This window comes from Heptranchias perlo, chromosome 9, assembly GCF_035084215.1.
Source record: "Heptranchias perlo isolate sHepPer1 chromosome 9, sHepPer1.hap1, whole genome shotgun sequence".
Taxonomy (NCBI): Eukaryota; Metazoa; Chordata; class Chondrichthyes; order Hexanchiformes; family Hexanchidae; genus Heptranchias; species Heptranchias perlo.
In genome coordinates, this window is record NC_090333.1 from 41,295,686 (window position 1) to 41,321,236 (window position 25,551).

General features: G+C 39.5%; 1 protein-coding gene across 1 annotated transcript; it reads right to left on the reverse strand.

Annotated features, from left to right (window-relative positions):
• Positions 1 to 11,745: 11,745 nt before the first annotated feature.
• On the reverse strand, positions 11,746 to 25,146 carry cmpk (cytidylate kinase). Its single transcript, XM_067990258.1, has 6 exons — positions 24,838 to 25,146; positions 20,781 to 20,927; positions 16,426 to 16,578; positions 14,853 to 14,929; positions 14,668 to 14,764; positions 11,746 to 13,766 (listed from the first exon to the last, which is right to left on the reverse strand). Exons 1-6 carry the CDS (start codon positions 24,955 to 24,957, stop codon positions 13,725 to 13,727), a joined length of 636 nt encoding a protein of 211 aa, XP_067846359.1. The 5' UTR covers positions 24,958 to 25,146; the 3' UTR covers positions 11,746 to 13,724.
• Positions 25,147 to 25,551: the final 405 nt, after the last annotated feature.

Below are 25,551 nucleotides of genomic sequence, written 5' to 3' on the forward strand. Positions count from 1 at the left end.
TGGTGGGGATATCAGGAGGAGGCCGAGATGGATCATCCACTCGGCACTTCTGACTGAAGATGGTTGCAAACGCTTCAGCCTTGTCTTTTGCACTCACGTGCTGGACTCCGCCATCATTGAGGATGGGGATGTTTACAGAGCCTCCTCCTCCCGTTAGTTGTTTAATTGTCCACCACCATTCACAACTGGATGTGGCAGGACTGCAGAGCTTTGATCTGATCCGTTGGTTGAGAAATCGCTCAGCTCTGTCTATAGCATGTTGCTTCCGCTGTTTAACATGCATGTAGTCCTGAGTTGTAGCTTCACCAGGTTGGCACCTCATTTTAGGTACGCCTGTGCTGCTCCTAGTATGCTCTTCTACAATCCTCATTGAACCAGAGTTCATCCCCTGGCTTGTTGGTAATGGTAGAGTGAGGAATATGCCGGGCCATGAGGTTACAGATTGTGCTGGAATACAATTCTGCTGCTGATGGCCCACAGCGCCTCATGAATGCCCAGTTTTGAGCTGCTAGATCCGTTCTGAATCTATCCCATTGAGCACGGTGATAGTGCCACACAACACATTGGATGGTGTCCTCAGTGCGAAGATGGGACTTCGTCTCCACGAGGACTGTGCGGTGGTCACTCCTACCAATACTGTCATGGACAGATGCATCTGCGGCAGGTAGATTGGTGAGGACCAAGTAAAGTAGGTTCTTCCCTTGTGTTGGTTCGCTCACCACCTGACGCAGGCCCAGTCTGGCAGCTATGTCCTTCAGGACTCGGCCAGCTCGGTCAGTAGTGGTGCTACCGAGCCACTCTTGGTGATGGACATAGAAGTCCCCCACCCAGAGTACATTCTGTGCCCTTGCTACCCTCAGTGCTTCCTCCAAGTGGTGCTCAACATGGAGGAGGACTGATTCATCAGCTGAGGGAGGGCGGTAGGTGGTAATCAGCAGGAGATTTCCTCGCCCATATTTGACCTGATGCTATGAGATTTCATGGGGTCCGGAATCAATGTTGAGGACTCCCAGGGCCACTCCCTCCTGACTGTATATCACTGTATCGCCACCTCTGGTTGGTCTGTCCTGCCGGTGGGAGAGGACATACCCAGGGATGGTGATGGAAGAGTCTGGGATGTTGGCTGAAAGGTATGATTCTGTGAGTGTGGCTATGTCAGGCTATTGCTTGACTAGTCTGTGGGACAGCTCTCCCAATTTTGGCACAAGTCCCTAGATGTTCGTGAGGAGGACTTTGCAGGGTCGACTGGGCTTGGTTTGCCTTTGTTGTGTTCGGTGCCTAGTGGCCCGCTGCCTGGTGGTCCATCCGGTTTTATTCTTATTTATGACTTTTTTTTTTAAAAGCGAGATTTTACAACTGAGTGGCTTGCTGGACCATTTCAGAGGGCAATTAAGAATCAACCACATTGCTGTGGGTCTGGAGTCACATGTAGGCCAGACCGGGTGAGGAGGGCAGGTTTCCTTCCCTAAAGGACATTAGTGAACCAGATGGGTTTTTATGACAATCCGGTAGTTTCATGGCCACCGTTACTGCTACTAGAATTTTTTTAATTCCAGATTTTATTTAATTAATTGAATTTAAATTCCCCAGCTGCCATGGCAGGCTTTGAACTCCTGACTCTGGATTATTAGTCCAGGCCTCTGGATTACTAGTCCAGGGTGTAGAGGCAGAGAGACGCTTAGGGATACAAATACATACCTCATTGAGAGTGCAAGTAGATCAAAAGCATTAATAGAATTTTGGGTGGCAATTTTGATCTGTACTGTACATCGGGTGGACAGTGAGTGGAGCAATCAGGACACCCAATGTCATCAGTGAAAGGCATGAACTATTTTGATGGTCGGGCTTCATTTAAGTTAGACAGGTGAGCTTCTTGCATGTTTCCAGTGCTGAAAGGCAGCTCGCCAGTCAGGAGAGTGGTGGGAAACCCAGCAGCCCATCTGAGTGCTGGCAGAGGAGCCTTAAATGGTGAAAACCAGGCTAATGGCAGAAGGTAATGAAGTGGTCAGGAGGATTTTAGTGGAGGCATAAGAAGAGCAGTTATGCTCATTCTCGCTCCAAAAAATCTCAGTGTTAAATGTGTCAGTTTCGGACTGGTCTCCAGCAATCTCATTAAGGGATGCTGGTTTGTTCCATACAGTTTCAGTGTTTGGAGCTCACCCACAATATTTTAATGAGGCCGACTCCAAAAATCAGATTTGGGTTCAGAGCTCATAATTTCAGTGGGCACCACACAAGTTCTGTCTTATGTCCAATCGTCATCCTGCCTGATCAGAAAATCTAGGTTGGAGACTTTGAGGATTAAGATAAGGAATAAAATAAATCCATCTTTCGAATGAGATGTTAAACTGAGGTCCTTTCAGTTTGATGTAAAAGATCCGACGGCACTATGCGAAAAAGAACAGGGGAATTCTCCCAGTGTCCAGGCTAACATTTATCCCTCAACCGACTTCTAAAACAGATGATCTTGTCCTTTATTTTTTTGCCGTTTGTGGGACCTTTCATGATCTCAGGACATCCCAAAATGCTTTACAGCCAATGAAATACTTTTGAACTGTGGTCACAGTTGTAATGTGGGAAACTGGAGGGAAAGATTAACAGGTAAAACTGTGGAGCAACAGTGGGAAAGATTTAAGGTATGATTGGTACACCGCTGTCTGGAAGGATTGCAGTGAGGTAAAAAGTGGCCCATGGATGAAGTCAAATTAGACTGAAAATAAAGACCAGAAAAACATAAGGCAATGATAAAGGTAGTGAGAGCAAGAAAGTCATGAGAAATACTGGATCTACAAATAGAAACAAAGAGAGAAGTCAGGAGAGCTTAGAGGGAGAATTTTAAAAAAAACTTGCAGTTAATGCAAAGTGAAACAGCAAAGGTTCTACAAAAAAATTAGGAAAGAGAGAATCATTAAAGGAGGGTATGGGTCACTTAAACAAGCGCGGTGAGATTACTATGGTAGATAAAATATAGGCAAGGGAACACTGCAGATCTAGTTTATTAACACAGAAAGCATGATAATAAATTAATTGAGAAAAGCAGCAGAAAACCCCAGAAATGATGCTGAATGGCAGAGACCATTCTGATTTTCCATTAGTGTCTACCTCCCCCAGATCCAACCAAAATCAGGTGGAACAGCAGTAGAGCCTGTCTACAGGAGTGGGTATCAAAATTTGCTGATGTGAGAGGAGTAGCAAATTGGCAGGAAGAATGCAGGAAACAAGAGGAAGACATAAAGAGACCAGAAGAATGGGCAGATAAGTGGAAGATGCAGTTTAGTATAGAAAAGATGTGAAATTAATACATTTTGGAAACACGAAGAAAGAATGTACATATACCTTGAATGGTAAATGTCTCAATGTAATGGAGAAGCAAAGTTGTGCAGATACATAAATCCTTAAAAGTTGGTTAGACAGGTAAAACAAAGTAATTAAGAAAGCAAATGGGATTTTGGGGTTTAGATCAATAAGGATTGAATACAAAAGCAAAGGGATCAGGATGACTCTATAGAAAATGATAGTCCACATGTGGAATACTGTGTGCACTTTTTGGGTCCCTCACTATAGACGGGATACAACAGCCCTGGAGAAAGTGCCATGCGTATTTACCAGGATGGTACCAAGAATAAGGAGTCTGAGTTACAAGGATAGGCTAGAAAAATTAGGGCTATATTCTCTAGAACTGGGAAAATTGAGGAGGAATTTGATAAAAGTGTTCAATGATAAAAGGGATATTCAACCACAGGTAAATTATTTCTATTATTGGAGTAGTTAAATCAAAGACAATAAGCTATGATCTCAAGATAAGCACTAGATACATAAAAGGGAGATTATAAAACTTTTTTGCAAGAGTTACTGGAATCTGGAATGCATTGTCACAAGTAAATTCTTACAGAAGAATGTAAAATGATACGAGACGAGAACAGGAATATGTGATTAGTTGAGGGAAAAGCAGGAAAATAAGACTGCAAAATCAACCCTGATTTGGTGCATTTAAGAGGAAGCTAGATAAGTACACGAGGAAGAGAAGGAATAGAAGGATATGCTGATAGGGTTAGGTGAAGTAGGGTGGGAGGAGGCTCGTGTGGAGCATAAACACAGGCACAGACCAGTTGGGTCGGATGACTTGTTTCCGTGCTGTAAGTTCTTTGTAAAAGAGTGCAATTTTAACATAGGAAAGGAGGGCTGGATGGCTTCCTCGTGTTAAAGAAATTATTTCTAAACGCATCATAAACTGCTGCACCAGCCCTGTTAATCTCTTCACGCACAATGCTGAACCAGCTCTGATAACCCATCACGCACTAATACATAAGCCCCAATAACTCCCTTTACATACCTAATAAAATTCAGTCATGATAGCTTTACCACTGCACTAATAATCATCTCCATAGCAGAATCTGGCATTTTTTCATAATCCTTCCTGCACATCATTCTGCAAAGAAAGAACTTTATTATTTTCGTTATTATATTATGCTTCAATGTCAGGAACAAATGTGCATAGAAGAAAACTTGTGCAGGGAATAATTAGTTATTAAACACAAATTAACTTATTTTCAGAGTAAAAGACAGAAGTAAAATCTGAATGCAAAATAATTTATAGATTTTAAAATGTAATATTTAAATTTATTATAATATAGTCAGATTGGAAGGTCAAAATTGTCAGAGACAGTTTGCATGCAATAAATCTGTATGCTCATCCCATTGAGTTAAATGTGCTTAACTACAGAAAATAACTGCCTCAAGTATAATTCTTAAACAGATTAAGTAGTTTTAACAGTTTATTACTAACAAAAGCCTACACAGACAAGAATCATGGGGCAAACACAGGATTCAAAATCCCCCAAATATGTTGGAGACAATGAAGGAGACGAGCGCCAGGCTCAGTCTTTTAGGTTTCTCCATTCACATTGTCTCAAAATATGCCGAGTGGAATTTTAAAAGGTCTGCACAATAGGTTTTGTGTTTAAGCTTCTTTTTTTTAGCTTATAATTTGAAACTTTGTTTGTAAAGTCCAACAATTTAATTTATTATCTGAATTATCTGTCCGTTCACTTTTCTGTTTTCTTTTTCTTTGTGTGCTGTGCCTTTTTTTTTTAAAAAGGCATTTTTATTTTGCATTTCTCCCCTATTCAGCAACCCTGTTTAAATAGCCTCTCACTAGCTGAATGCATTGTAGAGGGTAAAGCGCCCTGCATGGGTTTAGGTGCAATGCTGTTCAGCTGTTTTACTGACACTTCTGGGAAATAAAGTTGTGTGAAGACCCACATACAGCATTGGGTAAGCAGGGAAGAGCCACAATTCCATCTTACCAAAACCTATGTTGGTAAAATATTAGGCCTGAACAAAACTTTGGTGCAACGAGGGGGGCTAATGGCTTTGGCAGTAGCAGTGGGGAGGGAGAATACTAAAAATTGTTTCCACAGCAGTGAGTTGGGAAAACCTGTATTTTTAAATAAATACTCACCCTGTATTTTCAATAAGACAGGTATCCCCAACTCACTGCTCAGGAAGTGCTTTTAAGAAATCTCGCTTTCCCCACTGCTACCAAACCCCCACCCCTAACACGACCAGAGGAGCCTCCCTCCCACACTGAGTAACCATGCTTTTCTCCGTAGTGCCAATCAACCCCCAAACAAACCCATACCACCCATCACAATGCTCCCACATCCGGTCACCACCAACCCAATGTTGTCACACTGAAATCCACCCTCCTACCTCTGCCACATGCAGTAGCATCGTCACAGTGCTCTCATGGAGTGTAGTGGTTATGTTACTTGACTTGTAATCCGGAGAACGCGAATTCAAATCCCACCATGGCAGTTTGAGAATTTGAACTTGGTTCAAAAAAAAAATCTGAAAATAGTGAATGACCACGAAGCTGTCAGATGGTCTTAAAAACCCAACTGGTTCACTAATGTCCTTTAGGGATGGTCTGGCATGTATGTGACCCCAGTCCTGCACCAATGTGGTTGGCTCTTAATTGCTCTCTGAAGTGGTCTAGCAAGCCACTCAGGGCAACTAGGGATGGGCAATAAATGCTGGCCTTACCAGTGACACCCACATCCCAAGAATGAATAAAAAGAAAAAAAAAGCACTCCAGGATGTTCCCTTCATGTCCTTCTCCAAGGAGTATTTTGCCCCACTACCACACGGCACATTTCTTGACCTCTGCTTTCAAACCCCTCAGCGTTATTAACCCACGCAGCCTGCCCACATAGTTCTAACAACCTATATCCTACCTACCTAAAACCTAGAACAACTTCCCCACCATCTTTCGCTTTATCCTAGACTTTCTAAAAAATGAGATAAAATTAACTCCATAGTTAAACTAATTTTTAAATGATCAAAACTGATTTACAGTTTATATGGAAATCATGACATTTAAGCTCAAAGATATCATTGACCCTCCAATATTCTATAATAAAAATGCAATTTGACTCATTTAATCAGTGGCCCTAATATATTGCACATTCCATACTGTAAAACATATCCTTTGACTCACATTGAGCAACACAGCAAGACTTCCACTAATACATAAAATGAGATGAGATGTTAAACCAAGGGTCTGTCTGCCTGACAAAGGACTATCTAGCCAATCAGTACTCACCTATCTGTTAGATAATGCAACCTTATGCATCACTGTCCTGAACTGCTGATATGTTAACTCCAAGGGGGAAAAAGGACAAAAAAAAGATAAAAAATCTTTCCCAATTTCAGAAAAACTCTAATTCTTCCAACTCTAAGGCAAACAAGCCTTAAGGAAACTGAACATAACGAACAAAATCCAATGTCACACTATTCTTAGGGTCATAGAATTGTAGAGGAGCAGCTCAGTCCCAAAAGTCAGAGTTCCTGGAAACATTAGTATTTTCTCAAAATTCTGTGTTTATTTCTAAAAAGGCATTTTTATTCTGCAAGATACTTTAGCTTTAAAACACAAACACTGAGACCATGGCATACATTTTCAAGTATTTAGTTATTCTCCGTGCATTTCTGCAGATCAACAGGAGGAATACCAGCGCTGGATACTGAATAGGCAATTTTTAATGTGAGTCTGTAAGTCCACCTAGTGGTGAAACTGGAAACTATCAAAGAAATTGTTGAACTTTCTATACATAAATTACGCAACACAGTAGTATCAAAAGATTCAAAATTGAACTTCCGTGCTCATTCACTGATTCACAGGAAAAACACAGTAGACTATTATCTTGCTATCACAGAGCACTGGGCTCCTCCAATGTACTGTCATCTCCCAGAACCGTATTCATCTTTACCACCAGTTTGAATCTCTCCAATCAGGTTTCTGCCTCTCCCACAGTGCCAAAACAGCCGTAACTAAAGTAATGAATGACATCCTCTGAGTGAAATGTCCATTTTTAATGAGTCAGTAAGCCCAAGCCACCAGGAGTCCCCTAAAGTTTAGCCTACTCCAAAAAACCTGGGGTTGCACCCAGACCACCTCAACCTGCCTGGAGCCTCTTGCTATTCAGCCTGCCTCAGTCCTTCACCTACAGTTTTCCATCAGCTGTTGCAGTATTTGACTGCCTTACAGTATATCATTGGCACTTTCAGCAAGTACAGTAGGATAGCCAAAAACTGCAACAGCTGATGAGAAAACCATGGTTGAAGAATGATTTGAGTGGGAAGGATTCCAAGCAGGTCAGTGCAGCCATGAACAACTCTAGCAAGACAGGCAGGGCTGCAAAGGTGTGCCAGCTGCCTTGAATGTTTCTCAGCCCACCTGCTTGCTTGCCTGCCAGTGCAATCAAGTGATTACCAGAGCAGATCACATATTTCCCTGGTCTGATTGCTTGTCGACCCACCTATTTGCTTCCTCAACTCCAGTGCCTCATGCACAGCCTGCCCATTTTCTCACTGAGTGCTTTCCAACCCACCAACACATCAGAATAAAAAAGGTGAAGAACAAAGCAGAGCAGGAGGTAAAGAAGAATAAGTGTGAGAAGTGAATGAGAGGGTGCAAGCATTGAAGGAGAGCAAGAAATCAAGAAGTGAAGCTTGAGAGAGAATAAGTGAAGCAAAAAGGGATGTAAGGCAGGCACTTTTTAATTTCCTGAGGTGGCAAAATTGACCACTACGCCAGGGGATGGAACGCTGCTGGTGTTAATTCTTGTAATAGTCTTGTAAGATTGACCACAGCAACATTCCTCTTGAAGCAGCAGCACATAGGAGCCCGGCGTGGTGCTGAAGAGCAAGACTGGAGGAGAGAGGCACTGAGGGATTTCTGACTCCCATGTCTCCCTTTGGTACTTCTGCAGCTTAGATGTGCATCCAGTGCACCTACCCCTAGTACTTCTACAGCTCAGCCACACCCACAGATCCTATGATCCAGTTCTCTCCACCACCCCCCCAAACACACGTATTCAGCTCCTCAGCTATTTTTTTATTCGTTCATGGGATGTGGACGTTGCTGACGAGGCCGGCATTTATTGCCCATCCCTAGTTACCCTTGAGAAGGTGGTGAGCCGCCTTCTTGAACCGCTGCAGTCCGTATGGTGAAGGTTCTCCCACAGTGCTGTTAGGAAGGGAGTTCCAGGATTTTGACTCAGCGACGATGAAGGAACGGCGATATATTTCCAAGTCAGGATAGTATGTGACTTGGAGGGGAATGCGCAGGTGGTGTTGTTCCCATGTACCTGCAACTCTTGTCCTTCTAGGTGGTAGAGGTCGTGGGTTTGGGCGGTGCTGTCGAAGAAGCCTTGGCGAGTTGCTGTAGTGCATCCTGTGGATATTTGGTCTCAGCCCATGAGCCTCAACCTCCTCCCTGCTGACAGACTACCTTACAGCTACGCAACTTCCTGAATCCTCCCCATTCGGACTCTGCTTTAAGTAGTCTCAACTCTCTCCCTAGTACTCATGGACATCAACAACATTTTCCCCTCTCCTCCCCCTGCAGTGTTACCAGGTCTTACAGCCCATCTCATAAGTATGACCTTGCCTCAGCCCTCCCCATGAGTCCATCCAGAGCCCAATCACCTCCACAGTCATAAGGCCCCAGATTGCAATCCCAAGTTCTTCCAGATCCCAGTACTCCCGCTATGAATCTCACGTCCATCTTCCCCCCCTCCCCCCAAGGCCATGGGCCCCTCATGCTCCAACTGAACCTGTGCTTCCTCCTTGCCACAGCCCTCCCAGGGTGACCCTCCACCCTACCTTCTCGCTCTCAACTTATCCATATTGCAGCCTTGGCCTATATTGCCTCCCACTCTCCTGCATATCTTGGGCCTTAAAAAAGCCAGGAGTTATGGAGCACATTAGTAAAAGGAACTTGACAAAGACACTGAAGACAAATGAAAAAATGGAGGGGAGAAGAGACCTACAGAAACAATGAAAATGCATACAGATAATACAATGAGAAAAGTGTGAGATAGACAAAGAGAAAAAAGTCAGCCTAAATAACAGTGACTACAATTCAAAATTTAATTGCATGTGAAACACTTTTGAATGAGACCTGAAGACTATTATAAATGCAAGTTTTTCTTTGATCTTCCCTGCAACTATGTGCCCGATGGACTACCTTTCACCCACTCTTTACCTTTTCCCTCATTGGTTTTTCTGCTGTTTCTCAAGGCTGGTATGGTTTATTGTAGCAGTCGTATTCTCATCAATGAAGTTCAGGATGCTGGAATAGTTCCATCCTGAGAATGCTTTCAGCTGAGAGCAAATTGGAGGTGGTGTGGCAAAACAACAGCATTCAAAGAAATATCTGTATGATACAAAACCAGTACAAACCCCTAAAAGGCTCCACTTGTGTAGTTAAGCAACCATGGTCAACAAAAGGAGACAGTATCATGCTAAGAAACGGTTTACACAAATGTAAGGAAAAATGGAAATCCAGCAGACTCAAAACTATTAAAAGCAATAAAAATATACAAAGTAATGAGATTCAAAAAGCAATATGAAAATTATAAATACATTGAGAGAGTGGTAAAGGGGAATGTGGACCCATTAAAGACAGATGCAGACAAGACTATAATGGATAATATAGAAATGGCAGACTTGTAACAGGAGTACTTCATATCAGTTTTCACAGTGGAGGAAGAGGACAATATACCAGCAGTACAAGGGAACCTAAAAATGAGTCAGGGGAGGAACTTAGTAGTTTTAATACAAGAAAAAATGGCAACAGGGAAAATAATGGGATTTAAGATAGACAAATCTCCAGGACCTGATTGTTTGCACCCCAGTATTAAAAGAAATAAGTGAGGAAATTGCAGATGCGTTGGTCATAATTTTCCAAAACTCTCTAGATTCAGGGATTGTGCCTTTTATGCCAAAACTGTGCTTTTTGGGTAGTCATATTGTTCACTAATGCATTGCAGCAGTGTTAAGTGTACAAGTGGATGTTTGCAATTCTCACATCATCACTCTAGGCTTAGTCGCCAATGCATCCTGGCTGCTGACAACAGTAAAGAAAATAAAGAGAACCGATGACTTATCCACAAACAGAAAAAAAGAGAAGGAAGCAGCAATTTGGATGCTGAGCTAGGGAGGGGAAAAGAAATATCAGCTAAGGTTGCCATTCCCTCTTGCTATCCAGTGACTTCTATCAGAAAGTACATGTATGAATGTCAGATGAGAACAGGCCACGATGCCTACTTCCCCCATCTTCTCCCACCAACCACGTACTTTGTCAACACTCACGTGTTAAGGCCACTTTGGCAAGGTCTTCAAGGGATCCTGCCCAGTGAGAGTCAAACTTCAAGGGGACAGAAAACTGGCAAAAAAAGTATGTGGATCCAGTCCATTCACACCATTTTCCACACCATTCACCTGAGGAAGGAGGAAGCCTCCGAAAGCTTGTGGAATTTAAAATAAATTTGTTGGACTATAACTTGCTGTTGTAAAATTGTTTACAATTTTCAACCCCAGTCCATCACCGGCATCTCCACATCAGAAAAAAAAAGAACAGTTTAGGTGGGGAAGAGAGGGGAAGGAAGAGATTTTTTTTAAATGTAAATTAACTGTGTATATATTTATAAAGGAATTTAAGTTTTATTAAACATTCTGAAGTGTAGGACATTAGGGAAAGATCAAACAGAATCAACTAGCAAAAAAACAGCTGTGTTAAAAAGTACCTAGCTATTTAATAAGATAGCACAGTACAGGACATGGATCAAATGGCAAACCAGCTAGTCAGTAACCTATACAGTTCAATTAGGTTGATTTCAAAATAAAAGCTTTTCTTCAAAGTTGCTTAGTTTGCCTTAAATGTAAAGCAATTTGCAAAAAGTCTAGGTAGATTACATGATCATGTAAATATCAAGTTTTAAATGCTATCTAAGTAAACTTAACTAAAAGGAAGCAGCAATTTGGATGCTGAGCTAGAGAGGGGAAAAGAAATATCAGCTAAGGTTGCCATTCCCTATTGCTATCCAGTGACTTCTATCAGAAAGTACATGTATGAATGTCAGATGAGAACAGGCCACGATGCCTACTTCCCCCATCTTCTCCCACCAACCACGTACTTTGTCAACACTCACGTGTTAAGGCCACTTTGGCAAGGTCTTCAAGGGATCCTGCTCAGTGAGAGTCAAACTTCAAGGGGACAGAAAACTGGCAAAAAAAAGTATGTGGATCCAGCATGATGAGTTGAAAGTATGAACATATCTTCTGGTACAATCTAAACCAAAATATACTTGATTCAGGTCACTAGACGCTAACATAATGAGAAAATCTGACTTTTCTGCAAACATAAATCATTAAAATTTAAAACACTTGAACAGGTAGTCGATTTTTCTTAGCATTTTTATTTTACACTTAATACATAACCAAATGGGCCCCAATCAAGGTAAACTACATTTATACAGAGATCTGAATAATCTTGTTGTTGAAGTGAAACCATTTTCAGGTCTTCAAGACCTTTGGAACATTTCACAGATTTTGTCACCATTGACTGGATACACAAGCTAAGTACGTTGCACTGAATTGCAATTCTCCTGCACTACTATCTTTATACTCACAGAACTTAATAAGTGGAATGAAATGTAATTACTCAATCAAATCTTATTAAAAGTATATGGCCAACATGTAAAATACAAATTATATGATCCTTTCCCAAGGCCTGGCACTTCAAAATACATCTTTGCTGCACGCTATGAAGCTTCCTGCTTAGTTTGTAACAATATTTACTACATCTTCACAGTAGTGCCTATAATAAAGCAGCATGCCAACTTGTATCATGTTGAGCGACATGCCTATTAAATACAATATTGGACAAGGTATGATTTTGATTAAGAAAGAAAGCAGAAAGATAAGAAACCATTGCCTAAACAGAATCTCTTACAATGAAGTTAACGAAGCGAGATATTCTAGTACAGTCTCACCTTTAATAAGCAGATTTAAAATTCTCAGAATTCAATGCTCAGAATTCCAACTCAGTCAGTTTAGATAGGGAGGATTGGAATTACAATTGGAGTAAACAATTGGTCATGATATTCTCAAGCTCAAGAATAAAAATCAAATAAAAATGCTGGAAATACAGAGTAGGTCAGTCAGCATCTATAAAACAAAAAGCAAAGACAGGTTAATGTTTCAGGTGTAGACCCTTTGATGGACTGTTCTGACAACAGAAATGTTAATCTTTTCTCTTAACAGATGTTAATTGACCTGCTCTGTATTTCCAGCATTTTGTGTTTTGATTTCAGATTTACAGTTTCTTCTTTTCACACGCACAGTAGGTACCCTGGCCTGTAGGACAGAAATTTAAGAAAATATCCTTCAGTGTCCTCCTGTACACTTGGAAGACAAATATAGTGCAAAAGGACATGTCTGTCTGATCCTATTGTGTATTTACACATATTTAACTGGTGCATTTGAGCATTAACTAGTAAGTAGCAAAGATATTACTTCAGGCTTGAAAATTGTCTAGTAACCAAACCAACTGTAACATATGATTGTAGCAGATTTCAGCCATCTATTCCCGATTCAACCATTTGTTCTCTATACACATTCATCCTACAGGACACAGTGTACATAAAAAGTTTACAGGCTTTGAAGTTTTTAAACTATAAAATGACTGAAAAGATACATTCCATGCCTTGAAATAGATTGTTAAAAAAGTACACAAAGATAAACCCAAAGACAAACACATTTTCAGAGGCTACTTTTTCCAATTTAATTTTTTTACCCCACAAAAAATTATATAAATATTCATGAACAACCTTCTTAAATTCTGTACTTCATTCTTTGCTTTCCTTCAAGTTCTGTCAATTTGTATCCAGAATTACAAATGTGAAATAAGTTGGGCATCTAAAAATCAAATCAGGGCAAGGTGTACATAGGTTGATAAAAATACCCACTTGTGCACTAACTGTTTTAAATAGATTTTAAATATGGTCATTTGGTATGAAACAAAATCAGTCACAAGTCACTGCACCTCAAGAGAATTTGGATACATCCTTACGCAAGTACATGTTTTACATGGACAATTCTATTCTACAAACTAGATAGGAGGCCTAGTTAGAAGCGTATTTGGAAGGTTAAAAAAACTTAGCGTTTCCTCATTACACTTGACAAAGAATGTTTTCATACAAAATTAATAGCAAATGATACACTAATCAACCATCATATGGAAAGATATGTGTACCCATCCAAGGATTTCTGATGAAGAAAATATAGTATTCTTAAATAAACAAAAAAGATACAATATAGCAGCTATTCCAGCATGGTACAAGTATCTGATTTTTAAAACTTCAAGAGCTGCCAATTCAGTTTTCGGCATCAAAGATTTTCTGGACCTCATCAAAAACCTGAAAAAAATTTAATTCTAAAGTTAACACAGAACACTTTCAAACGTTGGCCATTAAATACATGTAACTTTGTATTGCCATACATTTATCTCAAGGATCTTTATGTAAAAGGGAAGGGAGAAAAATTTAGTAAGCCCAAATTTGTATAGTGTGGTAAAGCATCGAGGCAGTCTAAAGTCATATTTTGAACAAACTGAACAAAGTAGAAAATTACTCCTTACTTGAAAATCCTAAATTCAACAGTCAGCCTTTATGTCCTGTTGCACCAAAGAAATTAACTGTGGCATTTTTGATTTACTTTTCCTCCTCATGGAAGAGGAAGTTTGTGTACACAGATTGGGTATGGTAGCCCAGTAGTTAATAGTACCAGACTAGCAACCCAGAGGTCATAAGTTCATTTCCCAGGATGGGAAGTTGTGAAATTGAATTCAATAAATCTGGCAATTTGTGGGCTAGCACCAGGAAAATACCCGTGGAAGTTCCCAGATTTTTGTAAAAACCCAACTGGTTCACTAATCTCTTTCAAGGAATGGAGCCTGCCACCTGTACCTGGTCTGACCAATACATGACTCCAGTCCTATACTATATAGTTGATTCAATGCCCTCACAGCAACTAGGGATGAGCAATAAATGCTGCCTTGCCATGGTTGCCCATATTCAAGAATTTAAAAAAAATGCCAAAGTAAGCAACTTATTAATACATCTGCTTTGCTTTTTTTCTTCAGTTTTATTTATCTTTCAATCCATAAAATGCTGACCTGTAATAGAGGGTTGTCAGCATTTTATGATAAATGCTTAAATTAAAAAGAAAAACTTTTACTCCTAAAATAATACAAGTTCATGCTCTATATCAATGAGCAATTGGACAATAGAGGTCTTGCTCTAGCTACATAGCACATACCTCATCAACACTTTTGGCTCCATCAACTCTTCTTACTTTCCCTTCTTTCTCATATTGTTCTATAATGGGTTTTGTAGACTGCATGTATGTCTGAATTCTGTAAAGAGTGTCAACAAAATAAATATCAGCAGCACAGGAATACATAATTCTTTATGAGCAGAATAGAAATAAAATTTCATTTCTACCTTTTCTGCAGACTCTTGATATTGTCATCTGTTCTTCCACTGACTTTTCCTCTTTCAAGGCAACGCTCTATACAGATCTTTGGGAACAAAAAGAGTGAGCAATTAAGCTTCGTTTCCAGAAAGAGGGAAAAGAGGGAAAGAGGGAAAAGAGTGAGAAAATTAAAAGGGGAAAAAAAGACACAGATGGGCCAAGCTTTCTGATTCCGTGCTTGCCAGTCACAGTTTTCCATCCAGTCATTTTAAAGGGTGGAAGATTGCAGACTGAACACAGAAGCAGAAAACCCTGGCTGCAGAGAGAAATAAAAATAATGCCAAAAAAATCAGTGTGATCTGGATTTGAACCGAGGACTCGGGGTGAACAGACTGATATTTAAATTGCTTCTTTCATTCATTTCTAATATTTTTTATATTAATTTACTTCACACCAGATAATGGGATACATTTCATAATGGAGACCAATTCATACTAACATACGAGGGGACAGAAGATATATCAATTGTCAACATACCCATTAGATGGTGTAACCTTGTGCACAGCCCTCCCCAACCGCTAGTAATGCTAATTCCTGGGAGAGGCAAAAAAAATTACTGAATTTCAGGAAAAACTGGGAAATTCATTCTGAATCCATAAGGGAATCAAACAAGCTCCAGAAGACCATGGCACATCACTAGGTGTACATAATCAACCCACCCCCACTCCCCAATACACATCCAAAGTCCTTCTCCCTCAAACTTGTCAAGCTGTTTCTTAAAGAACTATAGTGTGCTAGCACAGAGACAATGGGCCAAGTGGCCTGCTTCTGTGCTTACAATTTCTAAGATTCACATCCACCAGAGGAGACAGCCCTCTGGGAAAAAAAATACTTCCCCATTCAAGCATTCAACCGTTCAACCTCACTCTCTGCTCATGTATTTCACTCTTTGCTTATGTATTTCATAGGCAGGCCCTCTATCCTACTATCACCATCTATTTTGAATATCTAATCTAAATCTACTACAATCTTTTCATAATTTTTAAATCCTTAATTTAAATCTCTCTCCTCCCCCCCCACCCCATCCCACCTCCCCCCAGAACCTACATTTCTCCAAAGAGAATAACCCTAACTTTTGAACTCCATCCTTGTAACTAAAAGAATTAAGTAAATTTATGTATCATCCTTGTTGACTTTGTTTGCACCCTCTCTAGAGCTCAATTTCCATCACAAATATGGGGACTAAAACTGGACACAATATCCCAAGTGTTTTAGTTAATTTCTGAAACGGTTTAGTTCTTCACACTAACTTGTGTGCCTTATCTACAGTACCAGGTACTATAGTTAACATAAGCAGGTATTCCAGATGATTATTACAGGACTTTTACAAAAATATATGTTTAGAATGTACTACTGGCAACATAGAAAACACTAAATTCACTCTCATGACATTCCTCCACCTACTTTAGCAGCAGCTTTAGCCCATTTAAAATAATTAAAATTGTGGACAGAGGAATGAATACAGGCGAGTTAAGCACTCATCCAATGAAATCAACAATCATTCTCAGCATATAATTTTTTCCAAGGAAACTGTTCAGTTACCTCATTACTACAGTCAAAGAAAAGGACAAATTTCACATCAGCATCATTATCCATTTTCTTGTTCCAACCATCGAGGTTGTCCGTATTTCTTGGAAATCCATCAATAAGAAATTTGTTCCTCGTGGCATCTTCAGCCATTGTCTCATCCATTGCCTACAAAATAAGTCAGAAATGTAATGTAAACATTTTGCTGAATTAATTTCCTACTCTGGTAATAAGGAAGCTCATAACGAATGTTCTCAACAATTAATATGAAAGTTTAAACAATTGGATATTGTTATAGTGAATGCAAGCTTTTAAAAATTGGGTCTTGTCTTGAAGGGATAAATTTGAAGAATTGATATTATGACTTGTATATGAGAACTGATGTTTCAGAACTTATTGCATTCTTAAAACAAGTTCAGGATACAATATCTTTTTGTTAATTTTTTTCAAAAAAGGTACCAAATTGCCTAATACATTGGAAAACTAATAAGAACATCTAGCTTTAACAAATGACCAATGCCATAATCTTCCTAAAACTGCCAATAGCTAGCTAACAAGTGGAAAAAAATTCTCACTATACCAACATCATTGCGCAAAGCTCTGTTGGGGTTCATTATTGTTCACTTGTGCTCCACAACATTTTAGTTAACTGCTACTCCCTCTACTATTACAAATTTTGGGTCTGCACCAGAGATTTACTTGAGTTCAGTAAGTAGGCTCGGCGTCCCCTACAAGCAGGAGTGTATCTTATCTGCCTAATATTAAGTTATACACTAGTATGACTAGGGTGGGAGTAACCATAACACCCCTCGTTGTGTGTACTAGATACTGTGATCTTGCATATATCCCTTGTTATCCTATCTTTTTGGAGGTGGACCGATAAACACTTTGTGAAACAAGGCTAACTGTAAACCAACAAATATGAATGAACAGAATACCGTTTTCATAGTGAGTTTTACCTATTTCCTATTATTCTTCATAACATCAAGACTAATAAATTACACAAACTTTGCCCTTGATACTTTAGTAGTCAGTATTGCTGACTGCGTACTTAGAGTTCCTCGGCCTCACTCACTGACTGTTCCAAACTCAAATCATCTGAAAGTGTCTCTTTAGACAGAGATTAATCCCTGATCCTGCCCCATTTCTTATGTCAAAGATTGTCATTAAGCTGCCAATTAAAACTATCACCTCAAATGGGAGCCTCCTATGTTTAGCTAGGCCTGGTGTATTATTTTGGTACCCCAGCTAATGGTCCTAATCAGCATTCCAGATAGTGTGTTGCTGCAAGTTAATCTCTTGTGGACTTAACTTCACAGCAACTTTATGTAAATTAGTCCAAAATCCCTTCAAGGATAATAAGTGAAAATCTTGAAATGTGACACACACATATAACCTTACTCTGTACCTCTCCATTTTGAACACAAAAATACATATTCAATTTTATTTAACTGCTTTAAATCACATTACTGAGACTAGAAATGACATGGATCCCACCTTGGATGTCTTGACAATCGCTCAACAGCAAAACTTCAAAAATTATCGAGTAGAATCAAAATAAATCAGTACAATACCCTTGCTAAATAATACTAATGTAAAGAATGGTAAACAAACTGATCATCAAGAGTTATAAAGATTAAATAAATGCAAAATTAAGTCTTGACTGACAAGAGTTTTTGAGAGCTTTATCCATAATAATTATTCAAGGTTGGAATGGGTTGGTGCTGGTTTATTTGCAATTTTGTTTTCACTGCAGTTAGTTGCAAGGTTCCAAGTGAGAAACGGTTCAGGTACTGCTGAATTCATTTCAGTAGTGAAATAATCTCACCCTAAAAAAAAAACTGATTTTGAAAGCAGGTCCAATACAAATTTGAATCCATTTTATAGATTGTAAACAAAATATGTTTCAGGGATACAGTTGTATAGAAACCAGATGAAAATGCACATCCCATTAGAAGTGCTTCAGCCTCTCAGTATAAAAAATACCAACTAACATTTATGACTCCAATGTTATTAAAATTAGGAAATGGTCAGCAACATTTAGCATCTAATAAGATATGCTGTTGGTGCCAACATCAGCATATTATTCAGTCTGATGTTGCAGCAGATTAAAGGACTGCTTCAGTTCATCTGATAATGACATTTCTTTCCTCAATAGCAGTGCTAAAGAGCTAATGTTTATCCGCTAGGGCCAGTCCACTAATTGATGCGCTTTCCAATGTTTTCCCCTACTGCAATAGAACTATGTGGCTATTTGCTCGATCACCAGTGAACAGCTGATGTTAGAGTAATGCAACAATTGCAAATGTTGTTTCAAACGGTGAACCCCTGCTCCCACTGCAACACGCACATTAAAATTTCAGCAGTGATTACAGCAGGAGGTATTTCCTATGCTTTTCCAGGAACTTAGTCTGCCAGAAAAAAAATATTTTTATTTATATTAATATCACTCACACATTTTCCTCCACCTTGGCTGCTGGACAGGAACTGGTTAAGAGTGGTGTGAAATTTAAAGCTGGCTAGGTAAAGAGGAGAAACATTGTTTATGCACAAAGCTTGTGCATGTACAGTTTTTATTAAATGTTGGAAGTCTTAAATCAGTCCCTGTGCAGGTAGGAGGAAATCAACTGCACAGGGTGCAAGCTGACAATGGAAGATCAGGAGTAATCCTGGGTGGGGAAGGAGAGTTAAAGCAGGAAACATTTTTCTATATTTTGAGCCTCTAAAACTCATTTTTCAACCAAAACAAGGTCTGAGGCAGAACCAGGCCATTTCAGACCTTCAACCAGGATTTGAAAAGAGTGTTCAAATGGGATCAGCAGAAGAATCTAATCTTTGTCCCATGAAATAGGGTATTAAGATCTACACATTCAAAAAGTATCAGAACTAAATTATCTCTGCTCGGGTGTGATGGATATAGGTTCAAGATATTTGGCAAGATTCTCTCACCTAGTATTGGCTCTTTTAATTACAAAGAAAGTGTCCTTCAAAAGTGAACAGGAATACCCCCCTCCCCCACCATATCAATCCAGATGATTCAGCTAGCATTGAACAAACAGCATTTAGGCATAAAAGGCAACTAGTTAAATACCAGGATGCAGCCTCTGATGCAACACAAAAAGGGTTGGGTTAGAACATATATTTAATTTATCAAATCCTGAACAGCGAGCAAATACAAGTCTGTAATGGGTGGAATTGTAGTTTGTTGAGTCATGAACGTGAACGTCTTCCTGACGTGGAAGAAAACTATTAGATCAGTACTGATTATCCAGTATCTTGTAGTCTGTGCCATACAAAGTAATAAGGTTGTATAACATATTGCATCTTTATGGCCCTCTCTGTACATTTTACAACGAATGCACATGTGTCACAATTGTTTCAATGCACTTTCTTGGGAAGAGAAGACATTGCATCAGAGTTATAAAGATTTTCAACAGAAAATGTGGCACACTTAATTTTTAGCATATTTAAATTATAGTAACAAATCTAAAGTTATTGCTAACCTTGTCATTCTAAATGTATAGAAATTACTTATCAGGAAGGGTGGAAAGAACCATGTATTATGAATATTATTACTAATAGCTACATTTTGGCACTTCCTATTCTAAACATCATTTTATTATTAAAAAACTGTAATCTCTGCACTTAATTTTTCCATCTAAATTATTTTTGTCCATGTGAAACCCCTATGAATTTTACACTCTTTCAGAGCATTTCTTTATTTAGTTCCATTTAAAATGCTATTATCTGATGAAACAGAAATATTATTTTGGAAAGGAATTGTGTATTCCAATGTTCTTTTGGAAAGGAGTTGTGTTTGCCATTTTAGGAATACAAGAAAAGTGATACAATTCGTTCAACCGTCCCAAAGCTTTTTTTCCCCCTCACAGCAGCTTTTGTGATTAACGTACAACAAAATGTTCACTGACAGCAAGTCCTGACAAAAAAATAAATTTGTACACTTCTAACAGTAAGTTTATTCTTTTACTAAGTGGTCTTAGTATTAAGACATTCTTCCACAAAGAATAACATTACAAATGAGGTCCACTATACTTATCCAGTATGCTAAAAACACCATGTCAATATTTCATGATTTTGCCATAGATTTTACAATCTATGGCAATCTTTTTATAAAAACCATCTCAGTGATAAAGCTGTGACAAAAGGCTTTGTAAAAGAGAAGTCACCTGACTACACTGAAGTCACCTAAAACACAGGTCCACAGCACAATTAAATCATATGGTCACGTATTTTGCCAAAATCCCAAAATGTCCTTAGTGGAATCAGCAAAAAAAGTTAATTAAAATAATTCTTTTGAATTCCATGTCCTGAAATATTACTGCTTTGTAGGTTGTCAAAAGTTGGCTTACCCTTTTAATAAGGTCAATAGTTATCTCCACTGGGACAATGTTTCCTTCTTTAATGTAACTGTCAATAAGTTCCCCATACTTAGTACCTTCTTTGCTTCGTTCAGCACGAAGCAGGTCACCAGCAGACAAGTGAGTGTATCCATATTTCTGGGCAACATTAAAAAAAATTAAAAATTAGTGAATTACAAGTTTTAACCCATGATACAATTATGAATTTATAAGAAAGTGAAACCTCAGTTAACTTTAGATTCAAATTCTTGAAGCATGAATCTGAATCATATGTGCAGGATGCCTTGAAAGTCACACCCATCATTAAATTGTGGCTCAATACTTTCCTGCTGTGGTCATAAAAAAAAATGCTATTTAGAGCAAATATCACATTTTTCAGAATGTATGCTGCTTAAATGCAACCTTAGCAATATATCATCAAAATGGACACAGTCCCCAGTTATTATAAACGATCTCCTGGGACGTTGCACATGGGGAGTCTAGTCTAAATGTAATCTTCAAATGAAGCAAGATTAGAGAGTAGGGAATAATTGGATCAGGAGATGCTGACACAATTTGATCCCCATTTTAAAGTTACACATTATGTCCTTATTTTTATACTTCCATTTCAAATTCCTACTCTGCCATGTCTGATCATCCAACTCAACAGTGAATCAAACCTGTGTGGTTTAGTACTACACTAAGCTTAATGTAATAACATGCCAAACTTAGTCTCAAATGGAACTTGTGAAGTTTACATAATTAAGGTCTTACTAGATATACTTAAACAACACAAAAAAGTTTAAACTTTACTTGAGCCATTGTTTGGTGCTTAAACCATCTGCAATATTAGGGTAATGCACCCTCAAATGACTGGACTCTAGCCTTCCCTCCCCCATGCTCAGTATGCTCAATACAGAAACAGCAATAAGCCTACCTGGTCTATTTTAAAATTTTATTCTCGGAATGTGGGCATCACTGGCAAGGCTGACATTGCCCATCCCTAGTTGTGCTGAGTTTGATACAACTGAGTGCCTTACCAGGCCACTTCAGATGGCAGTTAAGAGTCAACCACATTGGTGTGGGACTGGAGTCACATATAGGCCAGACCAGGTAGGGACGACAAGTTTCTTTCCCTAAAGGATATTAGCGAACCAGCTAAATGTTTAGGACAATCTGATAGTTTCATGGTCACTTTTTATTGATACCAACTTTTTATTTCCAGGTTTTAAAAAAACGGAATTCTGGTTCTGTATTACACTGCCAATACGTTTAAGTCGGGGGGAGTAATATGCAGTTACAAATCCCTAAAATATTTCCCAAAAGGCATTTATTTTTGGAAATTAACAGTATAAAGATATTTAGTAATCCCACCGCTGGTATTCAAATCTGACAGGGAACTCCCTCAAAATTGGGAAACACATCTGCGAAGCAAAGAAGGAACAAGACATTGATAAAGAAAGGGAAAATAGAATGAGAGTAAACTAGCGAGAAACATAAAAACGGACTGTAAAAGCTTCTATAGATATGTAAAAAGGAAAAGACTGGCGAAGGCAAATGCGGATCCCTTACAGACAGAGACAGGAGAATTTATAATGGTGAACAAGGAAATGGCAGATAAATTAAACAAATACTTTGTGTCTGTCTTCACGGAAGACACAAAAAACCTCCCAGAAATACTAGAGAACCAAGCGTCTGGAGGGAATGAGGAACTAAAAGAACTTATTAGTAAAAAACACTAGAGAAATTAAGGGGACTGAAAGTCGATAAATCCCAAGGACCTGATGATCTACATCCCAGGATTTTGAAAGAGGTGGTTATAGAGATAGTGAATGCATTGGTTGTCATCTTCCAGAATTCTATAGATTCTGGAATGGTTCCTGCAGATTAGAGGGTAGCAAATGGAACCCTACTATTTAAGAAAAGAGGGAGAGAGAAAACAGGGAACTACAGACCTGTTAACCTGACATCAGTAGTAGGGAAAATGCTAGAATCTATTATAAAGGATGTGATAACAGGACACTTAGAAAATAATAATAGGATTTGGCAGAGTCAACGTAGATTTATGAAAGGGAGATCATGTTTGACAAACCTATTGGTGTTCTTTGAGGATGTAATTAGTAGAATAGATAAGGGGGAAACTAGTGAATGTGGTGCATTTGGATTTTCAGAAGGCTTTCGATAAGGTCCCACACAGGAGGTTGGTGAACAAAGTTAGAGCACATGGAATTGGGGCAATATACTGGTATGGTTTGAGAATTGGTTGACAGACAGGAAACAGAGAGTAGGAATAAACAGGTCTTTTTCTGGTTGGCAGACTGTGACTAGTGGGGTACTGCAGTGATTGGTGCTTGGGCCCCAGCTATTCACAATCTATATCAATGACTTGGATGAGGGGACCAAATGTAATATTTCCAACTTTGCTGATAACACATAGGTGGGAATGTGAGTTGTGAGGAGGATGCAAAGAGGCTTCAAGTGGATATAGACAGGCTAAGTGAGTGGGCAAGAACATGGCAGATGGAATATAACGTGAAGTTTTCCACTTTGGTAGGAAAAGCAGAAATGCAGAGTACTTTTTAAATGGTAAGAGATTGGGAAATGTTGATGTTCAAAGGGACCTGGGTGTCATTGTACATGAGTCACAAAGCTAACATGCAAGTGCAGCAAGCAATTAGGAAGGCAAATGGTATGTTGGCCTTTATTACAAGAGGATTTGAGTATAGGACTAAAGATGTCTTACTGCAATTTATATAGGACCTTGGTGAGACCGCACCTAGAGTATTGTGTACAATTTTGGTCTCCTTACCTAAGAAAGGATATACTTGACATAGAGGGAGTGCAACAAAGGTTCACCAGGCTGATTCCTGGGATGGCGGGATTGTCGTATGAGGAGAGATTGAGTAGATTAGGCCTGTATTCTCTAGAGTTTAGAAGAATGAGAGGTGATCTCATCGAAACATACAAAATTCCTACAGGGCTCGACAGGGTAGATGCAGGGAGGATGTTTCCCCTGGCTGGGCAGTCTAGAACCAGGGGTTACAGTCTCAGAATAAGGGGTAGGCCATTTAGGACTGAGATGAAGAGAAATTTCTTCACTCAGAGGGTGGTGAATTTTTGGAATTCTCTACCCCAGAGGGCTGTGGAGGCTCAGTCATTGAGTATATTCAAAACAGAGATCGATAGATTTCTAGATATTAAAGGCATCAAGGGATATGGGGATGGTGCTGGGAAATGGTGTTGAAGTAGAAGATCAGCCATGATCTTGAATTGTAAACAATTTTACAACACCAAATTATAGTCCAACGATTTTATTTGAAATCTACAAGCTTTCGGAGGCTTCCTCCTTCCTCAGGTAAATGTGATCTTGAATGGCAGAGCAGGCTCGAGGGGCCGGATGGCCGACTCCTGCTCCTATTTCTTATGTTACGCTCTTAAGTTTTGACTTAAAAAAAACTCCCATGTCATACCTATAAAAAAAATCAAAACACTTCCGCCTTCTTTAAAGAATACAAATGTGCCAGAAAGTGTGAAACTAGAATTACAAAGAAACTCAGACATGCCATAATCTTGCCATAAACTAGTATTCCCTTTCAATCCGTATGCAGAAATAAAAACAGTTGGTGCTTTTAGGAACCCTGCTCACTGAAAATTTAAAGAGTCAAATTGGCAAACAAGCTTTCACTTCTGGACTTCTCACATTCTAAGACTATTTTATCCCGAAATATAAACCCAATTTCCAACTTACAACGGATAGATGCATCTTATAACGACAGTAAATATTTTTAAAACTGCGGGTCTATGTAACCCCTCCCTCCATCATCACCCCACATAGTTTGCATCCGAATTCGTCACCTTCCTTCACGGCCTCGATTACACCGTAAAAATCTCACAGGGACCTCGTGTTAATATTGAAGGAGTCTCAAGTCTCCGGTTTGAGATCAAACTGGTTTACAAGTTAACGACCAGCTCCCCCGCCCCCGCCCGACACGGTGCGAGTGAGCGAGTGCTCCACGTCTCTCTCCCTCCCGCTCCTGGCGGTAGCCGCGTCTCCTCATTTTCCACCCACCTTGACGATGTTGACGCACTGGGTCCCTTTCCCCGCTCCTGGCCCACCGAGGACAAAAACCACCCTGGGCTTCATCAGCAGCAACTTCCGGACCAAGGTTCCCAGAGAATTAATAATCATACGCCAACCACCAGCCACAGCCCGGCCCTTCCTCGCTTCCCCCGCCGCTAAATCGAATATTTCTTTTACAAAAAACGAAATCTTCGGTCGGTCGGCCGGCCGCCGCCTTCCTCCTCCTCCTCCGCCGCCGCTCCAGGCCACACGCCAACCGCCTTCCGACACAAGTCACCCGGCGGAACGACTGCTTCCGGGTTTGAGCTTAGCACGGAAACAATCTTTGTTCTGTTCAAGGCAAAGAGAAAGTTGTACTTAGGAAGCAACATAGTTAAAAACGACAACATTAGGTTATTATGAAAATGATTAAGAGGAAATCAATGTTATTTTCAAAAGTCATTAATATTGCTAGCAGTGGAATACCTTTTTTAAAAAAAGTTTTTAGCACTCTTACTCTTACGAAATTGCTTACTCTTCAAGAACTGAACTGCAGTTTGTCAGGATATTTCCCCCAATTATCACCTTTACGAACATCTGTACAGGAAAAGACCCACTGGTCCATCCAGCCTGTCCTACAACTCCACCCAAAAGCCATGTGATCTCCTAGGAGAGGCAAAAAAAAGATGAAGACCCAGTATAATTAGGGAAAAAAATCTGGAA

What these genes read in the sequence shown, in the direction of transcription:
- cmpk (XM_067990258.1), bottom strand. Translation starts at nt 24,957, where the DNA reads ATGATTATTAATTCTCTGGGAACCTTGGTCCGGAAGTTGCTGCTGATG. An exon ending in CTATTGACCTTATTAAAAGG is followed by an intron (nt 16,579 to 20,780) that starts GTAAGCCAACTT and finishes CTTATTTTGTAG; the next exon opens with GCAATGGATGAGACAATGGC. An exon ending in GAGCCAAAAGTGTTGATGAG is followed by an intron (nt 13,767 to 14,667) that starts GTATGTGCTATG and finishes AATTTTTTTCAG; the next exon opens with GTTTTTGATGAGGTCCAGAA.